General features: G+C 43.3%; 2 protein-coding genes across 3 annotated transcripts in view; one reads left to right on the forward strand and one right to left on the reverse strand.

Moving 5' to 3' along the window:
• Positions 1 to 1,149, reverse strand: part of ACACA (acetyl-CoA carboxylase alpha) — a 250,284-nt gene extending 249,135 nt beyond the window's left edge. For both annotated transcript variants that reach the window (XM_036267833.1, XM_036267834.1), the window contains exon 1: positions 1,032 to 1,149. The gene's annotated coding sequence lies outside the window, so the exon portion shown is untranslated. The remainder of the gene's footprint in view (positions 1 to 1,031) is intronic.
• A 248-nt stretch (positions 1,150 to 1,397) lies between these two features.
• Positions 1,398 to 21,820, forward strand: part of CUNH17orf78 (chromosome unknown C17orf78 homolog) — a 29,994-nt gene continuing 9,571 nt past the window's right edge. Inside the window, exons 1-4 of the mRNA XM_036268379.1 lie at positions 1,398 to 1,613; positions 8,760 to 8,772; positions 18,760 to 18,846; positions 19,852 to 20,097. Coding sequence (XP_036124272.1) covers positions 1,398 to 1,613; positions 8,760 to 8,772; positions 18,760 to 18,846; positions 19,852 to 20,097 — 562 coding nt within the window. The remainder of the gene's footprint in view (positions 1,614 to 8,759; positions 8,773 to 18,759; positions 18,847 to 19,851; positions 20,098 to 21,820) is intronic.

Consider the following 21,820-nt stretch of genomic DNA (forward strand, 5'->3'; position numbering starts at 1 on the left):
AAGGGATCAGTTCTGAGACTGAGAATTAGGTTTAGGTGAATTCCAACATTGGGAAATTACTGAAACACCCCTTAAGTAGCAATGGAATCAATCAGGAAACCCTAGGGTCTTTTGATTTCGGACTTAAACCCCAAAACAAAATATCTGAAATTAAAGTATTCCCCCTACTGGCGCAGCTATATTCTTACATGCTTCTATAAAATCCATAAGACCTACAAGGAGTCCCTGTTATTTAGAACTGATTCCAAGTATCCACGAGTGTCCACTTTCTGTGTCCAAATCCAAAAATAATGTTGGCACTGACCTGGGGAGGACCTTGACGCACATTTTCCTCTGAAATCATTAGCCTCACACATCACCTTCCGACGTCCTATCTAAAATAGCTTGATCAGTATAGCAAACGGGGAGAGGGTAACAACAGGCACATACATTTACTAGTCCTGCACAAAAAACATAATAAACCTGGGAGCAAGATCTGGCAAGGTATAACTCGCCTGGCCTGCCTTCCACAATCATACAAAGACACGGTGAGAGCAAGAGAAGACGGGGTCTCTGCACCCTACACCTCACTCTGCAAGAGAGTTAGAAGACTTTCAATGCAATTGGACCCAACCCTCAACATCCCCCTCCCACGTGGGTCTCCTCCCTCGCCCGAGCGCAGGGTAGCATAGGCGAAGAATCAGAGGAGGGAATCTGACCACGCCGGGGCTGGGACGGGAGTGGTGGAGAGGCGAGCCCCAGGCCCACATCCCAGCCCCTTCCCAGAGGCCCAGGGCTCTACGCCTCCAAGTTCCGGGTCTCAGCTCCCACCCCGAGACCCAGGCCCTTCCACGTCTCCCCAGAGGGGAACTCGAGGCCCCGGAGCTGTGGGGAGGGTTGGGCTACATAAGTCCGGGTACGGACAGGATGGAGCCGGGGCCGCGTGCGGGTGGGCAGAAGATGGGAGGCGGCCCCCAGCTGCCACTGCTCCTTCCTGGGCCCCAGCCTCTCCAGGCCACGAATCGCTGGCTCTGAGGCTGCCCTGACCTCACCTCCCGGCGGCGACGTCCGTCGTCCGGTGGTCGCGGAGCCCCTGTGCGGAGGCAGTGCTGGGTTGGGGAAGACGCGGTGAGATCCGACGATGGCTGACAGGCGCTCAGCTTCAGGCCCGCCTGGCACACGGTGAAGGGGCGGGGCTTCCCGGGAGCCGGCCCGCCCCCGCCCCGCCCCTACCTCCCACCTCTGCCAGCAAACCCCATGAGGTGACTATGTCCGGGGTTACTCAAGGCTGTTCACCTCCGACCCCGCTCCGGGCTGCGGAGCGGCCTGGCACGCTGAGAGGCGCCGCGCAGACCCCGAGGCCCTGGTGACAGCCAATGGGAGGGAGGCGCTGGGCGGGGCGACGTGAGGCGTTGTGGATGGTCCGAGCGCCGCTCTGCCATTCGGGACCCAGCGGCCAGAAGGCGGGCGGGTCCTGGGCGATCGCGGCGCCCCCAGCCCGGCCTTCGCTGCTCTTTCTGCTGGGTTGGCGGGTGCAAGGCCGGCTGGCCGCTCCCCCTCCTGGCGGACAAGGGGATGGGGAAGTGGCCCCGCTGACACCTCCCATCTGCGAGAGAAGCGCCCTGAGCCAGCAGGCATGTAGCGCGGGAAGGTGGTTGGTGTTCGGGCCTCGTCAGGATCTTTCCGTGTTCAGTTCTTTCACCCTGAAGAAGTAGGTATTACATCTGTGAATTGTCCAGGATCACACAGGCTGGTTTGCAAATTAGTGCAGGCTAAAGAATCCCTGTTCTGGAACATAACCAGACTCCCTTGGCTTGCTCCTCAGACCCAAAGCAGCTCACCTCAAAGGAGTCTAAGTTGCTGGATCCTGGAGCATTGAGGGAAGCTTTAGTAAAGAAAGCTCAGTAAGAAGGCCAGTGTGCTTAAGGACAGCAGTCCTTTCTGCCTGCCCTGAGCAGGGAAAATAGATGGCGGTAAATTCCTGACTTATATTGGAGTTTGCCTCTCAGTTTCTACTGTGGTTACACCAAGCCTTTGAGAACAAGCCAACCAAGTTTTTCCAGTTAATGCATAGCAGGCTTTCATGGTGGCTGTGTGTTGAAAATGAACAGGAACTAAAAAGAGTCCTAACATATAATACAACTATTGGGTGGAAGAAAAAGAAAATTGCCCTTCAGAAGAATGGGGTGAGTTTAACCCCTTCCAAGGATTTAATGGAGCTCCCAGAGTAATTTTCTGATCCCTACACAAGCTTGTGCTAAAGGGCAAAAGATGTACAGAGGATGATTTGGCAAGAAGGTCTGTGCCAGATGGCAAAAAATGAATAGTATAGCCCTGGCCAGTTTGGCTGACCTGTTGGAGCATTGGCCTGCGGGCCAGAGTGTCCTAGGTTCGGTTTCCCTAGGGGTGAGTACCAAAAAAAAGAAAGAATAGTATAGAAATACACACCTGGAGGTCAGAAGTTCTTGGGCCAAACAGAGGCAGGGAGATAGGAAGATTGGTCAACATGGAGCAATACTCATCTAGGAGCCTTCAATACCACTAGGTGGTGGCTTCTCCAAGAGTTTACCAACCTAGTTTAAAATAATAGGGACTAGAAACAAATTTAGAAAGATGTAGACTCTACAGAGCACTGACCCACATTTCACAATAGCTTTATCTGTCACTGGATGCACATCAGTTGAACAAACATAGGAAATCAGAATTTAAAGATAACTGCAGGTTTAACAGGATGTTTGACTTGGCTGAATGAAGAAAAAGGTGTGTGTGTGTGGGGGGAGGGGGACTGGGAAGAGGGAAGTTTTACCTCTTCCTGATAGTGGTCTTTGAAGCTGGCATGAAGGAAGTGACTTTGGAAAGACTAAAATTTTTGAGGTTGCCTCTTCTATTTTTCATCCACCTTTCCTAGTTCCTATTAAGTAATAGGAACTCTGGCCCCAAGATTCCTTCTTAGTGGTGTTGCTGTTTATCAGCCTTAGGTGCACTGCAAAATCAGGTTACCCTCCAAAACTGTCCTTATGTGAAATTTCAGCAAGCCCTTACATGTCCTGCTTGTGACCTCACTGAAAATTTGAAGTAACTAAGCTCTCTAAAGAACTAGCCAAGGAAAGGCCTGAAAGAGTGACAGTGAAAGAAACCAAAGGATATGTTAGGATACACGAAGACCAATTAGGTAGGATCTAATAATCTAATTATTACCATCAAATGTTAAGATGAGTGGGCAGAGCTATGTCTTTTCTTTTTTTTTTTTAATCCTCACCCAAGGACATTTTTTCATTTCTTGTTCAGATAGAATGGGAGGGAGGGAAACATCGATGTGAAAGGGACACATGGAGTGGTTGCCACCCACACAACCCAACCAGGGCCGGTGATAAACTGCAACCGAGGTACGTGCCCTTAGCGGGAACCGAACCCAGGTCTCTCTGGACCGCAGGCCGACACTCTAACCGCTGAGCCAAACTGGCCAGGGTAGGCTGTGTCTTTAAGACAATACACATGAAATTTCAACAGCTCCAAAGTGGTGCAAGCCAAAACCTGCCAATCTTTAGACTCTTTAGAGCTGTTCCAGTGGTTCTTGCCACACAAGCCATTATGTCTGTAAGAAGCCGAGGAGAGCCTCGGGGTGGAGACAACTTACTATACGAGACTAACAGGTGGAAGAGAAGGGAGTAGAACATTTCTAGAAGCTGAAACTAGATAGTAACAATGGGATGAATAGTGTCCCAGGATTCTTATGTTGAAGTCCTAATCCCCATTACCTCAGATGCTATTTGGAGATAGGATCTTTAAAGAGGAAATTAAATTAAAATAAGGTCTTTAGGGTGAACCCTAATTCCAAATGATAGGTGCCCTTTTATTATTATTTTTTTCTATTTATTGATTTTTAGAGAGGAAAGGAGAGAAACATCGATTTGTTATTCCATTTATTTAAGCATTCATTAACTGATTCTTGTAACATGACCTAACCGAGGATCAAACCTGAAACCCTGGTGTATGGGGATGATACTCTAACCAACTGAACTACCTGGCCAGGGCCTAATTAGTGTCTTTATGAAAAGAAGAGATTAGGACACTGACATACACATAGGAGAGACCATCTGTGAATCACAAACTGATGAAGCATTTGCCAGAATTGTAGCTCTTATGTGGGAGAAGATGGCCATCTATTATCCAAAGAGAGAAACTTCTAAAGAAACCAACCCTGGCCCTGGCCGGTTTGGCTCAGCGGTTAGAGCGTCGGCCTGCGGTCCACAGAGACCCGGGTTCGGTTCCTGCTAGGGGCATGTACCTCAGCTGCGGTTTGTCCCCGGCCCTGTCTGGGTCGTGTGGGTGGTGGCCACTCGGTGTGTCCCTTTCACATCGATGTTTCTCTCTCTCCCTCCTGCTCTATCTGAATAAAAAATGGAAAAATGTCCTCGGGTGAGGATCAAATAAAAAAAAAAAAAAAAAAGAAACCAACCCTGGGAACATCTTGATTTTGGATATACAGCCTCTAGAACTGTGAAGAAATAAATTTCTATTATTTAAACCTCCCAATATGTGTGGATCTTTATTATGGGAGCCCTAGAAAACTAGTATCAGCTCGCCAGTGTGGCTCAGTGGATTGAATGTCATCCCATGGACTGAGAGATCCTGGTTCAATTCCTGGTCAGGGCACAAGCCTGGGTTGCTGGCTCAACTCCCAGCAGGGGGCGTGCAGGAGGCAGACAATTGATGTTTCTCTCTCACATTTTTAAATGTTTCTAAAAACATTTTAAAAAAGAAAAACTAATATCAAATGGCTTCCAGATTTTTCAAGAAGGTTGCATAAAGGTATCAGGGATTTATCCTGAACATTCCAGCTATCATCCACTTTAAAGATGGTCTCAAATATTCTGTGTCAACTATAATTAAAAAACATATTTTTTTAAAAATTGAAAAAAAGGATGGTCTCTCACCCTACTGTGAAAAAGTTAGAAAAGTCTGAGGGGGTCTCTGTCATTAAAATGATTATAACCTAGTTGGGAAGACAAAACTAAACACCAAAACAGAATGTCTACAACTTGCTCCTTAGATAATAACCATGTGAATCTTATAAGAGCCATAGATGAGAGAGGATAAATTCTCAAACATGAATAAGCCCAGAAATACATAAATAGTATGTGTGGTACTGTCCAGGCCATTTTGGCACTTTATTGTCAATTCTACTTCAGTTTATGGCAGTGTTTGTTAAAGTATGTTCCACTGAGCACCTGAAACAATCACTAGGTGCTTGTTAAAAATATAAATTCACAGCCCCACTGCAAACTTTGTATTTATTTATTTATTTATTATTTTTTTAGAGAGAGTGGAAGGGAGGAGAGATAGAAACATCAATGAGAGAGCGATTGGCCACCTCCTGCATGCCCCGCACTGGGGATCAGCCCACAACCTGGGCATGTACCCTGACTGGGAATTGAACCGGCAACCTATTGGTGCATGGGTCGATGCTCAACTACTGAGCCACACCAGCCGGGCTTCATTGCAGACTTTTTTTTTTTTTTTTTATCCTCACCCGAGGACATTTTTCCATTTTTTGTTCAGGTACAGTGGGAGGAAGAGAGAGGAACAGAGAGAGAGAGAAACATCGACGTGAAAGGAACACATCGAGTGGCTGCCACCCGCACGACCGACCAGGCCCGGGGACAAACTGCAACCGAGGTACGTGCCCTTAGTGGGAACCGAACCCGGGTCTCTCTGGACCGCAGGCCTGACGCTCTAACTGCTGAGCCAAACCGGCTAGGGTCATTGCAGACTTTTTAAAGCAGTAATTATTCACCTGAAGTTTGAGAACAGTAGTTTAGGATTTATGCTTATTGTTCCCCTTTTGCTGCCAGTGTCTCTGATCAAACAGCAGTGCCTTCTACACCTGCACTTCCAAGATAGGAAAGTCTTATCAAGTCAGGCCAGAGTTAAACCAAGGGAGGAAAGTGTCTTAATAGAAAATGAAACTATGAAGAGCCCCCTGTCCTGCTGGCTGTCATGGTTCCACTTCCTTAAGTAGCAAGGTCAGTGATCAACCGTTAAGACAGAGAACGGAGGAAAGACTAGGATGCTATTTCTCACTGGTCCCCAACATATAACATATATTCCAACCTGGCTTCTAGCTTTTGCCATGCTTATTCTTACCTTTGCTTATACTGTCAAACTTGTCCTTCCTCCTTCCTAATTTTCTGAATCTTTCTAGTCCTTAGAAGTCCCCTCTTCACTAAGATCTCTTTATTTCTTCAGCTTCTACTGATATAGCTTTCCTCTGAATTCCTGTAGCAATCTGATCACCACTACATGGTTCAACATTTATTAGGCTTTAATTATTTCTGTGTATGTTGGTTTTAGTTCTCCACTAAATTTTAATAATCTTAAAGGCAGAGAATATTTTTTATATTTTGGTATTCCTCTCTGTAAGTATTAAAGGAGGGCTAAATATGGATGTTAGTAAGTGACTCATTGACTGAACTAAAGATTAGCTAGCTCACCCTGGCTGGTTTGGCTCAGCGGTTAGAGTGTCGGCCTGCGGTCCAGAGAGCCAGGTTTGGTTCCCGCTAAGGGCGTGTACCTCGGTTGCAGTTTGTCCCCGGCCTTGGTTGGGCCCTGTGGGTGGCAACCACTTGATGTGTCCCTTTCACGTCAATGTTTCTCTCCCTCTCTCTCTCTCTCTCTCTCCCTCTCTCTCTCCCTCCCACTCTATCTGAACAAAATATAGAAAAATGTCCTCGGGCGAGGACTAAAAACAAAAAAGATTAGCTAGCTCTGCCCAGCCAGTGTGGCTCAGTGGTTGAGTGTCCAGCCATGCACCAAGAAGTCACTGGTTCAATTCCCAGTCAGGGCACATGCCCAGGTTGTGGGCCCAATCCCCAGTGCAGGGCATACAGGAGGTAGCCAATTGATGTTCTCTCTCATCAATGTTTCTATCTCTCTCTCCCTCTCCCTTCCTCTCTCTCTCTCAAATCAATGAAGAAAAAATATTAAAAACAATGTTTTTTAAAGATCAGCTAGCTCTGTACCTGAGAGGCCACACTGCTCCTGATATCTGTCTGCTTATTTGTCTTCACATTGCCTCTGGGAGGCAAAGCCTCCAGTATCATACTTAGCTGACTTACAGATGGACAGACTTCATCAAGAAAAGTCAGGTCCTTGACCAGAATTATGGCTCCAGTCATGAGATAGAGAAAAAGAAGACACACAGACCTTTATCTGAACACTACATTCCTTTGCTCTGGTCAACCATTTAAGTTCATTCAGAGTTAAGAGCCTGGGAATTTCATACCATAAAGTCAGAAAATGTCCCCAAGGATGCCTTTATAAGTCTGGTCCTGATGATGAAAGGTAGGATTGCACAATGTATGACAGAGTTCATAGTGAAGATCCACCATCATGTTTTCACATGGACATTTAGGTTCTCACCGGCATTTCAACGCTCCTTCCCTCCTAACTATCCAATACCGAACACTTACAATCCCCATCTATATTTGATAGTCACAAAATCTTAGCTGCTTCTTCCCTAGCACCTCCAATATCTTTTCTTTTTTTTTTTTAAATCTCTAAGTCCCACACATCTCATAGCTAAATATCTAGAGAAAGTTTAAACATTTAAAAGGCCCTTTCAGCTAAAGGTAGGAAAATGGACAAGATGACTTGTTTAGGTCCTGCCCAGTCCTGAGACTTTGACATTTTATATTGATCAGCTTTACAAACTTGTCATCTCTGACCTCACTCTCCTTCAAACCAATGAAAGTGGCCCTGGTGAGCTGACTTCCTGCTCCTGTCCTCATCTTCTCTTCAGACTTCTCCTATTTCAGACTCAGCCTTTTCCTGTTACATGTTTAGGCCTCCTCCTATGTACCCCCAACAAGTACCCTCACTCTTCATTGTTATTACATATGACACACAATACAAAATAAAATACAACATTAATCATTTTTATAAAGCCTTTACTTTTACAAGGAAAATGAGCCACACTCAACTTCCTTTTATCCTTTTCAGTCCTCCAGTCTTAAAGTTTTATAGGAAGATTTGACAATGTCCCTATCTTTTCTTTTTTAAAATATTTTTTTCTTTATTGCTTTTTAGAAAGACAGGAAAGAAGAGGGAGAGAGGGATAGAAACATTGATGTGCGAGAGAACAATCGATTGGCTGCCTACTGCATGCCCCCCACCGGGGATCGGGCTCACAACCTGGGCATGTGCCCTGACCATGAATTAAACCAGTGATCTCTTGATGCATGGGTCAACACTCAACCACTGTGCAACAATGGCCAGGCAATGCCCCTATATTTTTAAAATCTTACCTCTGGTTAGCATAGTAGACCAGCAAGTGGAAAGCTTATCTCCCCAACATAAGTCTTGTTTATCAGTGGACCTACTGTGCTGATATGCCCAATTTTCTTGATGAGAACAAAAAGGAAGAAAGGATAAAGGAAACAAAAAAATGTAGTTTAAATCAATGAATGAGATGGCCGTAATCATTTGAATAACACAGTTTGGGGGGTGAATTCAGAAAAGCAAAACTGAGAAGAACTGACTCTTGGTATTGTTAATAGGAGTCAAAGATATCTTTTTTTCCCTTTCAATTAAAAAAAATTGTTTTTTCTTTATTGAATTTTTAGAGAGATAGAAACGTCGATGAGACAGAACATCAATTAGCTGCTTCCTGCATGCCCCACAGTGGGAATCGGGCCCACAACCTGGGTATGTGCCCTGACCAGGAATAGAACTGGCGACCTCTTGGTGCATGCATCATGGGTTGATGCTCAACCACGGAGCCACATCGGCCAGGTGAGCCAAAGATATCTTAAGAGCAGCAGGAACTTTGCCTTCTCTGTGCCCTGTATTGTAAAGAGCCTGAATTATTTAATCAGATAGACCAAGCTTTAAATCCTGACTCAGTCATTAATTAGCTCTGTGACCTGGAGCAAATGAACCCCTTCTGAGCCTCAGTTCCTTGCCTATAAAACTGAGACATAACATCTACCTTGCAAGGTTGTGTTTTAAATTAAATGTTATAATCAAAATGTAAAGTGTCTAACACAAAGCATAGAACACAGTAGGCACACTGAAAATATTACTTCTCACTTTCTCTCTGTTTTCCTACATTTCCTACTACCGTTCAATACAAGAACAAAATAGCCTGTGGATGCTCACTTTATTCAGTAAAGGTTGTATTATTAAATTTACCAACAACTGCATCTGGAGCCAATATTCCCAGGGTAACAGAGCATGTGATCAGGAACCTAGGGATAATCTGAGTCCAACACTTACTTGGAGGGAGCAAGTAAACAGAAGTGACTGTGGCCCTGAGAACCAACTAAAGGATTGGCACTCTGAGAGTATGTATGGTTGTGCCATACTGAAAAGGGTCTTTGACCCCTTTGGGAAGGATGTGAGACAACAGGAATTTTCATAGTCTGCAGACAGGAGTGTAAATAAGTACAATCTCTTGGAAAATAGTTTGTCATTCATTAGTAAAGATGAACAAACCCTGCACCGGAAGGTTGTGGGTTTGATCCCTAGTAATGGTGCTTATAGGAAGCAACCAATCGATGTATCTCTCTCACACCCATGTTTCTTTCTTTCTCTCTCTCTCTCTGCCTTCCACTCTAAAATAAAAAATAAATAAAATACATAGTATCTGTTATATATCCAGAGAACAGACTGATGGATGCCAGAGGGGAGAGGATTGGAGGGGGTGAAAAAGAAGGGATTAAGAAGTACTAATTGGTAATTACAAAATAGTCACGGATATGTAAAGTACAGCAAAGGGAATATAATCAATAATATTGTAATAACTATGTATGGTGCCAGGTGGGTACTGGAAATATTGGGGAATCACATTGTAAAGTATTTGACTGTCTAACCACTATGTTGTACACCTGAAACTAATACAAAATAATGTTGAATGCAAACCACAATTTTAAAAAAATTTTCAAAACAACTAAAAAAATACATAGGGTCTTGCCCTGGCCGGTTTGCTCAGTGGTTAGAGCATCGTCCTATGGACCGGAGAGTCCCAGGTTCGGTTCCCGCTAAGGGCACGAACCTCGGTTGCAGTTTGTCCCCGGTCCTGGTTGGGGTTGTGTGGCTGGCAGTCACTCGATGTGTCTCTCTCATATCGATGTTTCTCTCTCTCTCTTTCCCCCTCTCTCCCTCCTGCTCTATCTGAAGATAAATGTAAAAAATGTCCTCGGGTGAGGATAAAAAAACAAATTAAAAAAAATACATAGTGTCTGAAAAGATGTTTAACATCACTAATCATCAGGGAAATGCAAATTGAAACCACAGGGAGCCCTGGCTGGTGTTGACCTGCACACACCGAAGACCTAATTGATCTTAGGTTCAATTCCCGGTCAAGGGCACATACCTGGATTGCAGATTCAATCCCCAATCCCAGTTGAGGTACGTGCAAGAGGCAACCAATCAATGTGTCTCTCTCACATGGATGTTTCTCCCTCTCTCCCTCTCTCTTTCTCCCTTCCTCTCTTCCTTCCATTTTCTCTGAGAATCAATGGAAAAAATATCCTCGGGTGAGGATTAGCAGAACAACAAAAAATCACAATGAAATCACCCCACACCTGTCAAAATGGCTGGCATCAATAAGGCAACAAACAACAAGTGTTGGCAAGGATGTGGAGAAAAGGGAACCCTTGTACGCTTTCGGTGGAATTTTAGATCGGTGCAGCCACTGTGGAAAACAGTATGGAGTTTCCTCAAAAAATTAAAAATAGAACTACCTTATGACCCGGCAATTCCACGTCTGGGTATCTATATGAAGAAATTGGAAACACTACTTCAAAATGATATGCACCTTATGTTCACTGAAGCATTTACAATAGCTGAGATATAGAAGTAACCTAAGTGTCCATCTATAGACAATTGGATAAAGATATAGTACACAGATACAATGGAATATTACTCAGCCATAAAAAATAATGAAATCTCTTGCTCCCAGGCATATGTCTCATTTTGGCTCAAATAAACTCTTATACAAATTGAAAAAAAAAAAAGAAATCTTACCATTTTTTGTTTGTTTGTTTTTTAATCCTCACCGGAGGACATTTTTCCATCTTTTGTACAGATAGAGTGGGAGGGAGAGAGAGGAGGAAAGAGAGAGAGAAACATCGACGTGAAAGGGACACATCGAGTGGCTGCCACCCGCATGACCAACCAGGGCCGGGGACAAACTGCAACCGCAGTACGTGCCCTTAGCGGGAACCGAACCCGGGTCTCTCTGGACCGCAGGCTGACACTCTAACCGCTGAGCCAAACTGGCCAGGGTGAAATCTTACCATTTGTAACAACATGGATGGACCCAGAGGGTATTATGCTAAGTGAAATAAGTCAGGCTGAGAAAGACAAATACCGTGTGATTTCACTTATATGTGGAATCTAAAAAAAAAACAAATAAATGAGCAAATAATAATGAACAAACAAACTTACAGATAGAGAGAACAAATAGGTGATTGCCAGAAGGGAGGGCTTTAGGGGGATGGGTGAATAAAGTGAAAGGGATTAAAAAGTACAAATTGCCAGTTATAAAAACAGTCATGGGGATGTAAAGTATGCATAGGGAATATAGTCATTAATATTGTAATGACTATGTATGGTGTCAGATGGGTACTACACTTATCGAGTGATAACTTCATAAGATATATAAATGTCTAATCATTATGTTGTACACCTAAAACTAACATAATATTATATAATAGATAAATAAATAAATAAATGGTACAGAGAGTATGCTCCATCCATTTACATAAATTCAAAAGCAGGCAAGATTTAATAAAATATATTTAGTGATACATATACAAATAGTTCACTATTTTAAAAAAGCATAGGAGCCCTGGCTGGTTTTGTTCAGTGGTTAGAACATCAGCCAATGGACCAAAGAGTCTTAGGTTCAATTCCAGTCAAGGACATGTACTTTGGTTGCAGTTCATCCGAGGCCCTGACTGTGCAGGAGGCAACCAATCAACGTGTCCCTCTCATGTCAGTGTTTCTCTCTCTCCTTCTCTCCTGCTCTATCTGAAGATAAATAGAAAAATATCCTTGGGTGAGGATTTTAAAAAATAAAAAATAGCCCTGGCTGGTTTGGCTCAGTGGTTAGAGCGTCAGCCCCTGGACCAATGAGTCATGGATTTGGTTCCATTCAAGGGCACATACTTCGGTTTCGGTTCCTCCTGGCCCTGGTCAGGGTCGTTCGGGAGGCAACCAGTTGATGATGTATCTCTCTCACATTGATGTCTCTCTGTCTCCCTCTCTCTTTCCCCATCCCTCTCCCCCACTCTATCTGAAGATAAATACAAAAATATCCTCGGGTGAGGATTAAAAAATGAATAAATAAATAAAAATTTAAAAAGCACAGGAAGCCCTGGCCGGTTTGGCTCAGCGGTTAGAGCGTCGGCCTGCAGTCCCGAGAGACCCGGGTTCAGTTCCCGCTAAGGGCACGTACCTCGGTTGCAGTTTGTCCCCGGCCCTGGTTGGTCGTGCGGGTGGCAGCCACTCGATGTGTCCCTTTCACATCGATGTTTCTCTCTCTCTTCCTCTCTCTCCCTCCCACTCTACCTGAACAAAAAATAGAAAAATGTCCTCAGGTGAGGATAAAAAATAAAAATAAAAAAAATAAAAAAATAATAATAAAAAGCACAGGAAAATAATGATTGAGAGGAGAGAAATGAGTGTGATCAAAAAGTCAGACATACGCCCTGGCCAGTTTGGCTCAGCGGTTAGAGCGTCGGCCTGTGGTCCAGAGAGACCCAGGTTCGGTTCCCGCTAAGGGCACGTACTTCGGTTGCAGTTTGTCCCAGGCCCTGGTTGGTTGGTCGTGTGGGTGGCAGCCACTCAATGTGTCCCTTCACATCGATGTTTCTCTCTCTCTCTCCCTCCCACTCTATCTGTACGAAAAATGGAAAAATATCCTCGGGTGAGGATAAAAAAAAAAAGACAGACATACACCCTGGCCAGTTTGGCTCAGCGGTTGAGCGTCGGCCTGCAGACCAGAGAGTCCCGGGTTCGGTTCCCGCTAGAGGCACGTACCACTAAATAAATAAATAAATAAATAAAAATAAAATAAAAAAGACAGACATACAAAGAACTTCTAGGATACTGTCAACGTTTAATTTCTTACTTTTGGTGATGGCTATGCGGTGTTCACATTATTATTATTGTCGCTGCTATTGTTATTATTTAAAATATACTATGGCCCTGGCTGGTTTGGCTCAGCGGCTAGAGTGTTGACCCACGGACCAAAAGAGTTGCAATTTTAATTCCGGTAAAAGGCACGTACCTTGGTTGCGTTTCCATCCCCAGCCCCGGTGGGGTCCTACAGGAGGCAACCAATCAATGTATCTCTCTCGCATTGATGTCCCCCCCCCCTCTAAAAATCAATAGAAAAAATATCCTCAGGTAAGGAATAACAAAAAATAATAATAATAATAAAATATACTATGTTCTATATATTCTTCTATATGTATGCTATATTCCACAATAAAAGAATTTAAAATAAACTCAAACATAAAAAAGCATATGCCCTTAAAAGAAAGAGTAGCAGAGTGTGGCACTGAGATAATAATTTTAGAGTTGGAAGAGGCCTTCAAAACCATTTGTCCAGCCATCTCATTAAAGAAACCAAAACAGGCCCTGGCCAGTTTGGCTCAGCGGTTAGAGCGTCAGCCTGCGGTCCGCAGAGACCCGGGTTCGGTTCCCGCTAAGGGCACGTACTTCGGTTGCAGTTTGTCCCCGGCCCTGGTTGGTCGTGCGGGTGGCAGCCACTCGATGTGTCCCTTCACATCGATGTTTCTCTCTCTCTCTCCCTTCCTCTCTCCCCCTCCCGCTCTATCTGTACAAAAAATGGAAAAATGTCCTCGGGTGAGGATAAAAAAAAAAAAAAAAAAAGAAACCAAAACAGAATCCAGAAAAGTTAAGTGACTTACTTACTCAAAGTAATTCAGTCTAATCTAGAACCTAGGTGTAAGCCTCCTGGCTTCTTGTCAAATGCTCCTCCCACAGACCCACCCTGATTCATTTAGTCAGTCCCAGTTTCCTAATATCTTCCAGTGTAACATCTCTCATCTGCAGATATCATAAGACTCACCTATGTTATAGCTTTTTTTTCCTTCCTAAATTTGACATTTTTGTTGTAGGGAAAGGAGATCAGGTGAGATATCCTCTCCTCCACAGATATTCCAAACACTTAGAAAACCAGTCAAAATATGTAGTAGTAGAGAAACAGTCTGGGTCTATTTCTCCACTGACAGTTATTTTGACTTGTTTTTGTTTTTTTGTTTTTTTAATATGTTTTTATTGGTCTTTTAGAGAGAGAGGAAAGGAGAGAGTTAGAAACATAGATATGAGAGAGAAACATCTATTGGCTGGCCCCTGCACTCCCCTTACTGGAGATCTAGCCCATAACCTGGACATGTGCCCTTACAGGGAATTGAACCAGGGCCTCTCAGTCCATGGGATGATGCTCAACCTCTGAGCCACACCCGCAGGGCTGTTTTGACTTGTTAATGTAGCTCTCCTACCTTATGGCTGCTCCATCATGCAGGCTGACTTTTGGGCCTGAGACACAAGGAAAAAGGGAAGGGTCTGAGAGTTGATAAAAGTCAAGTCTTGTTCTTTATCTTTGTCCCAGCACAAAGTCTCTTTAGGGAAGAATGAGCTCTTCTGCCACCTTGTGACATAGATTGAGAATAGCAAGCCCTCAGATCCTTGCCTACACCGGCTCCAAGGTGGCAGCATTGTAACATGGCATCTGGGGACTAAACCACAGAAAATCTGAAATAGCCCACCCGCTGTGGCTCATGCACCAAAAGGTCGGTGGTTCGATTCCTGGGCAGGACACATGCCCAGGTTGTAAGCCTGATCCCCAGTGGGGGGCATGCAGGACGCAGCCAATCCCAATCGATGTTCTCTCTCATCAACGTTTCTGTCTCTCTCTCTCCCTCTCACTTCCTCTCTCTCTAAAAATCAATAAAGGAAAAAAATAAAATCTGAAATAAAGTGACAGGGGGAAGTGTCTGATACTACAGGGAGGCAGAGAATCATGTGACCATGTAAATAGTAAGCAAAAACCATGTATCCTAGGAGAATCAAGCAACTTTAGCAGGGAAAAAGGAACAAGATGGTGCTGCTCTGAACCAATAAAGACTTGAGGTACTTATGTTCCCTCTGCTCAGTTGGCCTCACTTCTCTGCTCCCTTCCATAACAAAATATCTTGAAAAGATTGTGTATACATCTTCACCTCCAACTCCTTTTTAGCCCTCTCCTACTTCCACTACTCTGCTAAAGTTGTTCTTATAGGACTGTCAAGTATAGTAGACAGTCTGTTCTCATCATACACACCTCTCAGCATCTGACCAACTAATCTTTCCTTCCTTGGTTTCTATGACATCCACTCTCTTGGTTTTCTTAGCTTAGATGTCACTTCTCCTCAGAGAAGTCTTCCCTGACTACCCTACTTAAAGTGGCCTCTGCCAGTAATACTTCACCTCATCATTCTGTTTGTTGCTTCACAACAACTATCACAATTTCTAATTATCTTGGATATGTATTTGCATATTGTTTATTATTAGTCCTTTGCACTATTTTATTTTTACCAGGTTTATTGTCTGCTTCCTACCTTTTCATGTGAACACAGACTTGATCTTGCTCACTGTTAGAATAGTGTCTGGTACACAGTAGACCCACAATAAATACTTGCTAAGTGAAAGGCACTGCGGTTAAAGGTTCGGCACTTCCTCTCCTTCTTCCACATTTCAGGCAACATGTTATCCTTCAGTGACATCTCTTTCCCTTTTGTTTTCCCACTAAGATTTCCCATGATGCTCAATTTAGCCAGATTTCAACCTGAATTAAAATGTTAGCTCTGGCCAGTTTGGCTCAGCAGTTAGAGCGCCTGCCTGCGGTCCAGAGAGACCTGGGTTCGGTTCCCACTAAGGGCACAAACCTCGGTTGCGGTTTGTCCCCGGCCCTGGTTGGGTCGTGCGGGTGGCAGCCACTCGGTGTCCCTTTCACGTTGATTTTTTTTTTTCTCTCTCTCTCTTCTTCTCTCTCCCTCCCGCTCTGTCTGAATAAAAAATGGAAAAATGTCCTCGGATGAGGATAAGAAAAAAAAAAAAAATGTTAGGCAGCAGGGTGACATTTAAATCATGATTTGACTCAAATCTCATGAACTTCCTCATGGAATGTCCCTTGAATCAAGCTCCCTATTCATCATTATCAATCAGAGTATCAGCCTCTAGAACCTTCTTTTACATACCCAAACCTACGTTGACACCAATGGAATACATTTATAGTGGGTAGAATGACCACACCAGCTCTGGGATTAGGCAGAGGATCTGAGTAGTTCTTCATTTCTGCTTTATGATCCACCTAGTTATGCTATCACAAAGTCTATAGAGCATTATTACTAATTTTTTTTGTTGTTGTTAATCTTCATCCAAGGATATTTTTCCACTGATTTTTAGATAGAGTGAAAGGGGGAGGGGGAGAAACATGGATGCAACAGACACACATCGATTGGGATGGGGGCTGGGGATCGAACTTGCAACCCAGGTAAATGAGCTTGCCTGGGAATCAAACTCTCGACCCTCTGGTCTGTGGGCTGACGCTCTAACCTCTGAGCCAAACCGGCCAGTATAGAATATTATAAAATACACAGTTTTTGAAAAATCTTTAATGACCAGTTATCTGTCTAAAAAAATCTTTCCAAACTGCAAGCAGTATCTTTCGTCTAGGGTATTTAGCTCTTCCTCACAACCTCTTAGCCCAATAGTCATGGGAAGGTGGTCTACCTGTACTCTCTTCACTATTCAGGAGTGTAAAAATGTACAAAACCAGATAGGTATGTCTGTACTGATGTAAGTCTATATGTGTAACTGTGAATGAATTCTAGAAATCATTTGGTTGGAACATTTACAGAGGAAAAAATTGAGATGCAGAGAAATCAAGCAATTTTCTCAATATGACATAGTTAATAACAGCCTGTATTAGAACCCAGTTCTCTTCATTTCTAGTGCAGTGCTTTCTCCAATGTAACTCACCAACTTACTCAATCCCAGCTTCTTGCTCTACTCTAGAAATCACTTTCCTTAATAGAAATCTCTTTTTGTTGGTGTTTAAATCTATGTGCCTGTCAGTGAGCATGCTTGTGAATGTCTACGTGTCTACCTGCAAGTATGTATAAAGCATATCACTGGGCGTTTATGCCCTTTCTTCTAGGAAAACCTGTAGGTAATTAGTGTTTTTTATGTTGGCAACAACAGTGGTCAGGGAAGACCTAAGTCAATCGTTAACAAGCAGACTTGGTCCTCTCTCCAATCAGCTCTACTCCTGGCTCTCTTCAGGAAATGGGGCAAATAATTAGGGTGGAACCAGACTCTCCCAGGGTCAAACTTGGTTCCAGGGCAGTGAAAACACCTAGAGACAAAGTTATAAGGGGCTGTGACAGATTAGCAGCATACTGTTTCTGCAAGGAGCATGTGCTCAAGCTGACATGGATACCATCTTGGTTTTCAGCCTAATCATTACATCCTATGATGCCAACAAGAAAGGTAAGTGCTTCTCTAGCCTAATATCCTGGCAAATCCAAAGAGAGGCCTAGGAAGCAAGTGGGGTCTATTCCAGCAAATAGAAATATAGTCAATACTCAGTAGGCAACACTTTTCAGTCATCCCATGCATCCTCCTGCAGGACTGCAACTTATTGAACCCAGAGAGAATGATGTCTGTTTCATGGTGAGAAGTCTTCAGAGAATGTAATACATTCTTCTGTTTTGTTCATGTAACTAATATTTCACTATTAGATATATAACTTTCTTTTTAAGATTTTTAAAAATTATTTTTAGCGAGAGAGGAAGGGAGAGGGAGAAAGAGAAACATCAATTGGGCTGCTTCCTGCATGCCCCCTACCAGGAATCAAATCTGTCACCCACGCATGTGCCCTGACCAGGAATCTAACTGGCAGCCTTTTGCTGCCTGGGATGATGATGCCCAACCAACTGAACCACACCGGCTAGGGCTACATGACTTTCTTTCCTGGAGGGGTTGTCACAGTTTCAGTGTTATCATCACCTAAGCCCCCAAATTCATAGCCCCTCCAAAGATGTCTTCCTTTTTAAGGTGTTACATCCAAATACATGGGGATACTCTTGGGAGGGGAGAGCTAAGAAAAGGGTGGTGTGGAGATGAAATGACACCATTTCTGCTCTTTGATAATTGTTAAAACATGATTTTTCAAAACATCCTAAACATTTCATCTCTATAATTAGCTCACCAGTGTTAAAGCCAAACAGTATAATGTACAGCAGTAACAAATTTAGCAAATGAAGAAAACTCACAACACCCTGTAAGTTATGTGCCAAGAATCATAAATAACTATGACCTATGGTTCCATGGAAAACTGGAAAGATACCTTGTTCAAGGCTACACTTAATACTTTCAAAACTTTAAAACAAGAGGGCAAATGGAACAGGAAGGAGAAGAGATAATAATCAGTGTTTGAAGGAAAAGGTTGGTTAGTCTTTCATTAACTTCACTTAACTCTATTTCACCTTTTTTTCCTAAGGATAATAGATTGGTACTCAATTTTCTTTATACTAGTCTAACTTATCCTTGTATATACTTTAAAGTCTCTGAAGGGAATTTTTATCTTACCAATTGGAAGTTTTATGAGAAGGAACTGCATTCTTTTGTATCTCCCTCTCCAGCACCTGGAATTCTAAACAGTAAATACCCAGTAAATCCTGACTTTTTTTTTACTTCCAGAACTCAGAGATAGCAGCTGCCAAGTGGAACAGCTCCCAGGGCTCTTCCCACAGGGTGTGAGAAGCATCAGAGATGTGCTAATGCCAGGTATGGAATGAGTTCTCCCTTCCTGAAAAAAATCACTTCACCATTCCAGAAAACTTTTTTTGTTATCCTCACCTGAGGACATTTTTGCATTTATCTTCAGCTAGAGTGGGAGGGAGGGAGGGAGGGAGGTAGAGAGAGAGACAAACATCGACGTGAGAGAGACACATCGAGTGGCTGCCACCCACACGACCCCAATCAGGGCCGGGCATAAACCGCAACCAAGGTACGTGCCCTTAGCGGGAACCGAACCTGGGACTCTCTGGTCTGCAGGCCGACACTCTGACCCCTGAGCCAAACCAGCCATGGCAAACTTTCACCCGAGGATATGTTTCTATTTATCTTCAGATAGAGTGGGAGGGAGGGAGGAAAGGAGAAAGAGGGAGAGAGAGAGAAATATCGATGTGAGAAAGACATATCTACTGGTTGCCTACCGCATGACCCCAACCAGCGCCAGGGATGAACTGCAACAGAGGTACATGCCCTTAACCGGAATCGAACCCGCAACTCTTTGGTCCGTGGGCCGAAGCTCTAATCGCTGAACCAAACCAGCCAGAGCAAAAATTTTTACTTTTAAAAGATGGCTGTCTCCCCCATACCTAGCCCAGATTTCAAGTACCCTATTTTAAAGATTTGTATTCTTCCAAGAGGCTTTCTGGAAACCAATTTTTGAATTAACTGTTATTACCTAAGGCATGGCTATATAAATCAAAACAGTGGGTAAAGAAAGAGAAGGAGGCAGCACTCAACCCTCTTGGCATTAGAGAAGATAATCTATGAGCATTTCTCTAGGCTGAATTTACTACCATCACCTATGTTCATGGGACCCATGGCAGGAAGGAAGGAAGGTAGGGTTATATATTAAGTACCATAAGCATGTGCTGAGGAAGAACTTAACTAAAAACAGAAGAAAGTACAGCAGTGGGGTTTCAAGAGTCAATAAAGTGCTTTAGCTGTTCAGATTAAGAATCAACTTCCTTTATTCTCTCTGGCTTTTCTCCTTTCCAGAAGCTCAGGCAGAAGCCAACAGGTCCAACTTCATCCAAACTCTGACTGTGTCTACCCTGCAGTGCCTTGGCTCTGGGAGCAAAGTAAAAGTCAACCTTGTATATTCAGAGAGAAGGCCAAAGTTCAAGCATTCTCTAAAGAACCTGAGAGTCATTGCTGCTCCCCACAGAAATAGCACTGCTTTCCCAAGCTGTTACCTAACTCCCACATCCAACTTTCAGAATGGATCTCTTCTAACAGGAAAAGGTGAGAATGGAAAATGAGATGTAGGCAGGCATGACTTTTACTTGATAACCCTGAACTAGGTAGAGCTTAGTAGCAGCTAAAGTCTCAAGGCAATGGATTCTACTTCCTTGGGCAAATCTATGTCCTCTCTGAGACTCAGTTTTCTCATCTCTAAGGGCTCTTTTAGTCCTGACATACTGCAATTTTCACATGATCTCCATTTCTAATGGATCGTCTTTGACAATGGTTATTTGATTTTTATTTACTTGGAATATGCATGGTAGAATTTTCAAACAACACAGGTTTATAGTGAAAAGTAAATTTTCCTATACTCCACTCTCAGTCCTCCAGTACTCTATCCCTGAGGGAACCACTATTAACAACTATTGAATTTCCTTCCAGAGATACTCTATGTATGGATGTATATATTTTAAAAACATAAATAGTAGCAGACCATACATACCATTCAGTACCTTGCTTTTTCCCACTTAAATATGTATCTTATAGATTGTTCCATATCAATATGTATAAGTTTGTGTCATTCCTTGTAACAGTTGCACAGTATTACATTGTATGGCTGTATTATCACCAGTTGCCCATGGATGGATATTTTGGTTGTTTCCAATCTTCTGCAAATACAAACAATGCTGCAAGCACTGACCTTATATATTCTTTGTGTACCTGAAATTTATCAATAAATTGGATAAATTCCAAGAAGCAGGATTGCTGCACCAAAAGTTTGATTGATATTGCTAAATTACCCTCCATAGTGGTTGTTCAGTTTTTTACTCCCATCCACATTGAGGATGCCTGTTCCCCTCCAGTTGCTGAGCAATGGCTCTTGACCTCAGCCCTAAGTTTCTCTGCTTCTGCCCTTCCTTCCTTCTCCTACCCATTCTTTCAGTCAATTAGTTTATGATCAATAAATTGGTATTGACAGTTCCCCCTTACAGGCAATTCCCTAGATGCTACTGCTTCACTGTTGGAAAAATGAAATAAAACTTGATACTTTTAGAGAAACTGGGGGTTCACAAGCAGAATAATGGGGTGGGGCTTTTAAAACTACAATCTGTTTGGAGGCCTAGAGATTGGGAAATAAGTAGACAGGTTCTTCAGCTGTGGCCCAGGTACAGTAAATTATATATCCTTATATGACATGAACTCCTTTATTATACTTTCTAAAGTTCACATGGTGATAATTTTTGTGTGAAAAAAAACAACAACCCACTTTAAAGCCTCTGACAGTATTGGGGGGCTTTCAGTCACTCAGTGTAAACTAACTCAACCAGATTGTTCTCCTACTAACATGTGACACCTGCCTTAAGTTAATGGTAGGTGTGATGGGTAATATGAACTTAAGTCATTTGGAATCTAGAGCACTTTGTTCAGGGTGAATCTTTCTTGGATATAGTGCTATGCAGTGTTGGACTCAGAGCAACTAAGGACAAATTAATTAATCTCTCTTAGAGATTTGGGACAAGGAAAAAACGGAGATTAAGGGGGAAGAGAGATGCCAAAGATCAACTTGACCTAATTCAGCAATTTGTTTGGGCTAGCCTAGAGACCAGGGAAGGAGGAAGAGTTCAAGCCAGTGATTTGCAGCTAGTGTGCTGTAAGAATTTTTAAAACATGCGCCCTAGCTGGTTTGGCCCAGTGATTGGAGCGTTGGCCTGCGGACCAGAGAGTCCTGGGTTCAGTTCCCACTAGGGGCACGTACCACAAAACAAAAAACAAAAAACATGCA

This window comes from Molossus molossus, unplaced genomic scaffold (genome assembly GCF_014108415.1).
Source record: "Molossus molossus isolate mMolMol1 unplaced genomic scaffold, mMolMol1.p scaffold_m16_p_19, whole genome shotgun sequence".
Taxonomy (NCBI): domain Eukaryota; kingdom Metazoa; phylum Chordata; class Mammalia; order Chiroptera; family Molossidae; genus Molossus; species Molossus molossus.